Raw genomic sequence first — 7,934 nt, 5'->3', positions numbered from 1 at the left:
TGTTTTTGTTTGGGACTATTGCTACCATTTCCCAGGATATGGTAGCATAAAGTTTAGTTTTTTTTTTGCAAAGTGTTTCTAGATTTGATGTTTTATATATTGTTTTTTTATTTAGCCAGTTAGCTATTAATCATTCTATCATTTAAACTATGTAATTTGAAGGATTTTGTTAAAAGTGCCCTGTATTATTGCACATAAAGGTAAAAATACCTCGAAAAATATATTTTTCTGATGTTCTTTCCCAACGCTGTAAACGTCCTTTTGGTTGCAATCATGGCGACTCTCGACCATCAGGTAAACGATCTTCATTTAAACTAATGTTTTGGTTAAGTTATCCATTACAACCGTAAATGATATTTTTCTCGGAATTCGCAAATTATGGGTCGCTGAATCTTAGCTGTTCGGCCCAATTCAGATGATGCTATAATCCGTTTTCAGCGTTATCGGTTGAACTCTGCCTACATTTTCGTATTTTATGTGGAGTACCTATATTTTAGAATGCAATTGATGTTACTTATATCCTGGATTGCGCCTAATTTCATTTGAATAGTTTTTAAGTCCCTAGTAGGCTGCAAAGTATGGTAGTTTTTGAAATTTCTGGCATGCACTGGCACTGGGCCTCCTTGGTCGCCACACAAAGGCATACATTTGCGAATATCGGGTGCAGGGCCTGGCCTAGGTGCTTAAGCATGAATTTATAACTTATGTTGTGTATGATGAGAGCTAATGTTAATGTCTTTAACTTTTAATTCGGCAGTCACTGGGGTACATTGCCACCTACCATTAGCTGTGTGAGGGTGTTATACACTTCTAGCCAATAGCTCGAGAGCCAATAGGCACATCAAAATGCACAAGGCGGCAAGTGAAAGAACTGGAAGAGACACTTCAAATGAGCGCTTGAAAGCTGAATTCTGAAGTCACAGGCTGGTTCAAGGTTATACGAATTATGAAACATCTGAAATGGTCCATTACTTTTAGCAACATGGACTTAAGAACTCTACTGGGCATCTTATCATAAATCTTTTAGAGGCTGTACTTTCTTCCATAGAGGTGCTAAAGGAGTGGATCCATGTAGGGGTCAGTTGAGGATAGGTCAGATTAATCAGGTAAAAACATAACTATCCATGAAAATCAAAGCTGCTGGTATTCACAGCATATGACATACCTATTTCATGGGTAGGCACTAGATACTTTAAGGCATATGACTAAATGGTGAGAATGATTTAGCATAATGGTACTTGTTTGGTAAAAAAAAGATTGATTAAAGGGACCCTCCCACCTTAACATTAGATTTGAGTTGAGATAGCCAAAATGGGGTCCCTGGCTCACAATTACCGGTTTCGGCACTCAACATCAATAAATGCCTTAAATCGGAAATATTGAATTTCAAAATTGCAGCATTTTGATTCAGAGGGGCTAATGCTTAGGAATACCCCTCTGAATGTGTGACGTCAGCGCAGATATCTAACGATTTTTAAATGTTTGACAAACGTTTTGTAGCATGCGGTGGTATATGCAATTTGCGCGCAACATCTGCCGCAAACGCCGCACTTCTAAAATAAAGTCGCTAGAAACAGCGGAGATCCCAAAAAAGTAAACAAAAGTAAAAGTATAATATCTTGAAAACCGGTGAATATTTTTCGGTGAAATTTGGTAGATATTCATTTTCGCTCTTTCTGAACCGAGCGACATCACTTTCATGCCAATTCATAACCTTTTTTGAAGGTGGGAGGGTCCCTTTAAAGAAATTAATTCATCATTGTGTCATGAAGACAGTAGCCACAAGAAATTGCATAAGTTGAGTTCAGTTGATTTTGATTTTGGAAAAGGTAGGATGATAAAACATAAAAGATAGCCAATTAATTATGCATAATATTGGCAGTCTAATGGAGGTGTGCATCCCTACTAGCTAGGCATGCACTCACATCAAACTGGGTGTACATCTGGCTTGCAGGTACTATGCTTTGCAGTCTAGCATACAATGCAATAAAATTCACTGCCTAATAAATTAGTAGGTAGCAAGGCCTTACCACCAGTTGCTAGACTCTGAACCAGTCCCCTTTGATAATTGGAGTTTTTATTTTGAACATCTCATTCAAGAATAGGCTGTTTCATAATGAGTAGAAATAAGTTTATGTAGTGACTCATGATTGCCATAGCAAAAGTTTACTTGCCTGTTTTCTTCCTACAGACTGAGAGGGCTTTCCAGCACCAGCCCACTATTAACCTGAACAAGAAGGGACAGAAGGGTGGAAAAGCCCTCAGATACCACAGAAATGTTGGTCTTGGTTTCAAGACTCCTCGTGAGGTAAGATTCATTTAGTGTTGTTTAAATGAATTTAGCGAGCTGCTTACGTGAATATGATATGAGAACCAGAAGTATTTTGCTGGTTGTATTATATCCACATTTTGTTATGATGTTTGAGCTTTTTACAGACACTTTCCTTTGTAACATTGTTTTGTGCTGATTTGTGGCTTACATCTGCTCCAGCCTCCAAGACACTAACATTGGTCGTTTTTGTGCTGTACAGGCCATCTCTGGCATGTACATTGACAAGAAGTGCCCGTTCACGGGTAACGTGTCGATCCGCGGCCGAATCCTGACTGGCGTCGTGCAGAAGATGAAAATGCAGCGCACCATCGTCATCCGCCGCGAGTACCTGCACTACATCCGCAAGTACAACCGCTTCGAGAAGCGCCACAAGAACATGAGCGTCCACATGTCTCCCTGCTTCCGGTGAGTGACAGGATTAGTATTTTACGGGTCCGCGTGGAGTGGTCCTCGCCGTATTTGCCTATCACGACAAATACTACTTTGATTGCTTTTCAAACCATTCATGTTCTTACATCGTTCATGACCCTACATCGCTTGGTGAGTGCCCTGCCTGCCGACTGTCCAAGTTTCAGCGCAATCGGCCCAGAAACGGCTGAGTTATATGCAAGTACCATTTTCAAGGGTTTGGTGATATCCCTAAGCGGGCGGTTCCTTGCAGCCTATGTCATGCTCGCCATGCTGAATGATAGTTAAATGTTTAATGACATGCCGGCTATACGGCCCCCGGTCAACAGACATGGTAGCCCAAATCTAGTCGGATATGAAAATTCTTCTAAATCCATAGACTTTAATGCTAAATTGACTATATTTGAGAGGGTTTTATGAAGATACATGACCATATACAGAAAAAAGCGAGATGCTATCTTGTAGAATAAATCGTCTACTATCTGCGACTTTTGAAGTGTTTTTCAATCTGAGGTACGGAAATCGTGTTCCCAAGAGACTGAAAGTAGCCATGCTTTACATTAGACCCAATGGCAAAAATTCGGAATATGACGAAATTGGCCATTTTTACGTTTGATTTATGAAAATTCTAGACAGGATATATAAAAACCCGAGATGCTATCAGGTGGGAAATTTCATTGTCTATTACCGCTTTTTGAAGTGTTTTTCGATCTGAGACCGGCAAATCGTGTTCCCATGAGACTGAAAGTAACCCTGTTCTACAGCAAGACAATGGCAGAATTTTAATATTTCATGGAAGATATCTTAGGTGATAAAAACCTTACTACTAATTGCAATGCTTCATTGGAAAGCTCAACACTGGCACTGTCATCGGTCTTTGCATTGCTATTTCACAGAACAACGAGAAATAACGTTTTGAAGCCTTTGAATATTGACTTACTTTTCATCGACGGGCTCGATCCCCATCACCACCAACAATTTTCCGGGAAGTCAGGATTTTGCAGATATTTAAGCCGAATTGCAGAGCTGTGTTAATACTACGGCACTTAAATACACATTTTAAGAAAACTGCTTTTTTAGCATGAGTTAGGTCTCAGAAACAGCAATATGTCAATATAATGCGGAAAAATAAGTGCAAATGATCGCGCAAGAGAGTATCCTTAGCTCCCTAGCAACCACCTAGCAACGTAAGGCAAAATAGTAAACAACTCCTGTTGATATCAGGTACTCAGCCTTGGAAGCACACTAGACGGTCAATATACTGGGCTTCATACTGAATTTTGCATACCAGAATGGATGTTTCCAACTAAAATTATTTTTTCGCGAAATTTATATTTGGTGCATTACTATTTTTCGTAAAACCGAGATATACAAACTTCATGATATCAAAAATAATATTGTGATAATGAAAACCGCCATATAAAACAAGATAATTGCTGAGATCATGCCTACTAAACTTGGTCCTACCCCCTAATTCAATATACCCTGCCGGCTATAAGCCATCGATCGGATTTCATCGGAAAATATGTCTAACGTTAGGAAAACACGGTGGGATGCCTGAGTCATGGTTACGGAAGTTTATTGACATTTTGATAATATTTTGGGTGGATTTTGATGAGAAAAGTATGCGCTATCCGAAAATGTGCGTTTCATGGCCAATTTTCAACGTTTTCAATACGTAATCGTGTTGTAAAGGACAGCGCACTCGGCGAGCATCAAATTTTCAAATAAATTTTTCATTTTTAAGGAAGTGATAGTAACAATCACATTTTCTTTTCATTCATTGCCTCACACGTGCAATTATCTAAAAAATGGTACCACACCGATTTCATTCGGTCAAACCGTTCTCTAGCGACAACGATTTTTTCTCCACGAGGCACGAAATCGGTCATTTTTTCACAACAATTGGTCCTGATGTGCACGTGACGCGCCCAGCGTTAAAAACCATATCAGTACGTTAACTTTATCTCTCCTCTATCGATCGGTGGCAACCGCGTGTCGCAAGAGGCGGTTGCAAGAGGCTAGGTTTTCTTCATTAGATAAAGTTAAGCTATATATGTGCATGCTGTCTGACGAGACTCGCCAGTGCAGATAAATCGTCATCTGCATTGCGTTAACCTGTCGAGACTCCTAATGTTCTTCTCTGTGCTGGAGTTTGTTTGAACACATAATTCCCCATTAGCCTATTTAACGCCAATTCAAAATGGGAGGTTCATAGCGGTTGGAAAATGTGAGACAGTCATTAATGAGTTTTGCTCATCATCAAATACTAAATCATGCAATGGAATTATTCAAAATACATTTACTTTAACTTGAAGTAACTCAGATAGATAATTTGTTCATTGGAGGTCACCGAAGCTGATATTTTTTTTTTGTGTGTGAAAATAATCCCTCATTTTTAGTGCTGCAATGCCAAACTGCCCTTCGCGAAATTTTTCTGTAATTAATGGCCGTATAGTAATAGCTATTGAGAAATGTTTTGCCGTCATCGTTTAAGAGTTAAATGAAGTTTTGTATATAACTAATGTGAAAACTATATTTATAACTTTTCTAGAACGGTATTACGCAATAAACGCAAACCCGCAAAAACGCAAGCAGAAAACGCATAGTGTAGCCAGGCTTTTACAGGTGACAATCCTTTGTAGTCGGGTGCATCAGTCCAGGTCGCTTGAGACCGTTCATAATAAAGCAACTGTCATCGTCCTAATACACCTTTTTGCGCTAGCTTTTGACCATTGAGCAAAACATTTGTACACACTCGCCATATAGGTGGTGCTACAAATGGTCGGTTGGTCACAAAGAATCACCATTGTGCAAAACTATTCGGCGATCTTCCTCTGTAACTCGACATTGAACGATTGGCTCAACATTGTGCAAAACAAATCGTCAATGGTCGAAACTATTCGTCATGTGCCGAGCTGGCTCGCTCACTGCCGAAGTTTGGCGAAGTGACTAACTGTTTTGCAGAACGCTAATTTCAGTGTTCAATCCGTTTTCCTGAATGACTCGAATGAAACACACCACGCCGGAATAGTTGTGTTCAATGCTGATTGTCGAAATGGCTCCCCAAACAGTAATGTACTCCAGGGATATGTGCTAAGGTTATAGAAAACGTGTGACCTTGTATCTAAACCAAGTGTCCTGAAAATCTTTTTTTTTTTTTGCTACTTTCGTGAAAAGGCTCGTCAAAAAATTGAAAAGGACCATATTTGTGCGTAACATTTCCGCATCACTGCATTGTATGGGTGCTGTTTCGAATCTCCGTCTGTACCATTTGCCCCGATGACACATCCCGTTCTCTGTTCTCAGGGACGTGAAGATCGGCGACACGGTGACCGTGGGCGAGTGCCGGCCTCTGAGCAAGACCGTTCGCTTCAACGTGCTCAAGGTCGTCAAGAGCTCCGGCTCGAAAAAGTCATTCGCCAAGTTCTGAATCATGCAACGCCGATGAAAATAAATAAGAAATGCCACTTCGTTCTTTTTTTGGATGGCGGGGATTCAGTCATGAGACCAAATGGATGAAACGGATCAAATGACGAGGATTAGGCTTCATGTTGATTAAACCTCATTGCTGTGCCGACACCACCGACGATAGGGCTCCTATTTATACTTTCATTCGGGCCTATTTTCACACACTATCGTAAATGTGCACCAGACTCCGGTGTAGTTGGATGGCTGAATTGAGCTACAAGCGAAACAATTACGGTCATGCTGCTCGGCGACCTCTCGCCGATGATTACCCTCCTGTGAGCTCCTTTTACTCGCGCTTGCTAGTGTCATGTGCCTGAGGCTCGCCAGTCAGGTCGGGGTGCTGTCCTGAGCGCAAGCGACATCTGTCGGCGTGTTCTTCGTGTATTACTCGGGATACAATCGGCACTCGTATCGTACATACATCTGTGGTGCTGCGCGGCTCACACACCTATCCGTGCTTCTATCCTCAGGATACTGAAATCCTTCTCCTCCACGCCACAACCCCCTTCCGGGCTGGACAGGCAACTTTATCTCATGCGGGCTGCTCCCTTGGAGCGGCACCGCTGCTTCTGAGGGAGCTGCACCCCGTAGCCGGGTGCAGAGAGTGCTTGGGGGGCTGGTCGGCCTGTCCTATGGACGGGCTCAGCCCCGGCGACTCTCTAGGGTGCCTGCCCAGACCAATGTCTCCCCCTAATTCCTATCATCCTTCCGGCTCTGCAATGGTCTTGTCGACCGAAAGGGCCTAACCCAACAAAACAAACAAACAAACGCGGCTCACATATGCCGGTAGATGGGTCGCCCTGGTTCATAACTTTTCCCTCTGTGGCTACCCAGCACGGCTTCGAAGTGATCCATGCATGTAATCAACTTCTACGATGAAAAGTTTCAATGTGCTTTTGTATCTGGCATTGGGCTGTACGGATCATGGTTCGTAATTCTTTCCCATGGTGCTCTAAAGCCACTTGCGCCTTTCTATTCGAGAATTCAGCCGTCGGTGTGGGGCATGAACGCAAATCAAAGATCTGTGACCGACCGCACTCTTCGTAGATGTGGGAACTGTGGTTCGGCTTCTGAGCGCAGAACCGTAGGACTATTGATTAATGCATTGCATACCTCTGGATATCCTAGTGCGCTGTGAGCGATGCTGTACTCTGATGGAAGGCACCGCCCGCGCACCTAATGATCACTGGTAACGGTGGCCCGTCCGCCTAACAGAAATCTAGCACCAAGCTGGTATTGCATCAAACTTTTCCATTGTGTGACGTCATGACATCGTCAAAAGTGCGTATAGAGTTACCACTTATTTGATAGTCACATGCGCGGCCTCACGTAGATCATTTCCTTCGCGCTTATCAGGACCCACTAATTGCGTTACATCGATATCTCGTGCAACGCATGAAGTGAACAATAAAGCCCAATGCAATGCAACCAAGATAACCATAAAAGAAATTATGCAACAGACGGTCGGACGGTCGTTCTAGGACGGTCGACTGTAAGTTGCGACTCTTGTCACTAGGTGGCAGCAGCGAGCGCCTGATAGTATGCTGTGCCGCAAAGCATACAGCAAATCCCATCCGATTCTTAGCTATAACTCATTTACCTACGGGCTTTGTCGGCATTAACGGTAACCCGCGCCCCGTTGGGGTCTTCCGAGCAACGCGCCCTGTTGGGGGGGGGGGACATTTTGCCCCCCTCCCCCTAAGATCTCGAGAACCACGCAACA

General features: G+C 42.7%; 1 protein-coding gene across 1 annotated transcript; it reads left to right on the top strand.

Annotated features, from left to right (window-relative positions):
* Window positions 1-204: 204 nt before the first annotated feature.
* On the top strand, window positions 205-6,214 carry LOC122379275 (40S ribosomal protein S11-like). The gene is made up of 4 exons (XM_043361314.1): window positions 205-294; window positions 2,192-2,308; window positions 2,532-2,737; window positions 6,050-6,214. The coding sequence occupies exons 1-4, from the start codon at window positions 232-234 to the stop codon at window positions 6,171-6,173; spliced, it is 510 nt and encodes a 169-aa protein (XP_043217249.1). The 5' UTR covers window positions 205-231; the 3' UTR covers window positions 6,174-6,214.
* The last annotated feature ends 1,720 nt before the right edge of the window (window positions 6,215-7,934 follow it).

The sequence above is a fragment of the Amphibalanus amphitrite genome, unplaced genomic scaffold (genome assembly GCF_019059575.1).
Source record: "Amphibalanus amphitrite isolate SeventyFive unplaced genomic scaffold, NRLGWU_Aamphi_draft 000074F_arrow, whole genome shotgun sequence".
In the NCBI taxonomy this organism is placed as follows: domain Eukaryota; kingdom Metazoa; phylum Arthropoda; class Thecostraca; order Balanomorpha; family Balanidae; genus Amphibalanus; species Amphibalanus amphitrite.
Note: the sequence above shows the minus strand (reverse complement) of the source record. Positions and strands in the feature narration are given on the sequence as shown.

What these genes read in the sequence shown, in the direction of transcription:
- LOC122379275 (XM_043361314.1), top strand. Translation starts at nt 232, where the DNA reads ATGTTCTTTCCCAACGCTGTAAACGTCCTTTTGGTTGCAATCATGGCG. An exon ending in GTTTCAAGACTCCTCGTGAG is followed by an intron (nt 2,309 to 2,531) that starts GTAAGATTCATT and finishes TGTGCTGTACAG; the next exon opens with GCCATCTCTGGCATGTACAT. An exon ending in CACATGTCTCCCTGCTTCCG is followed by an intron (nt 2,738 to 6,049) that starts GTGAGTGACAGG and finishes CTCTGTTCTCAG; the next exon opens with GGACGTGAAGATCGGCGACA.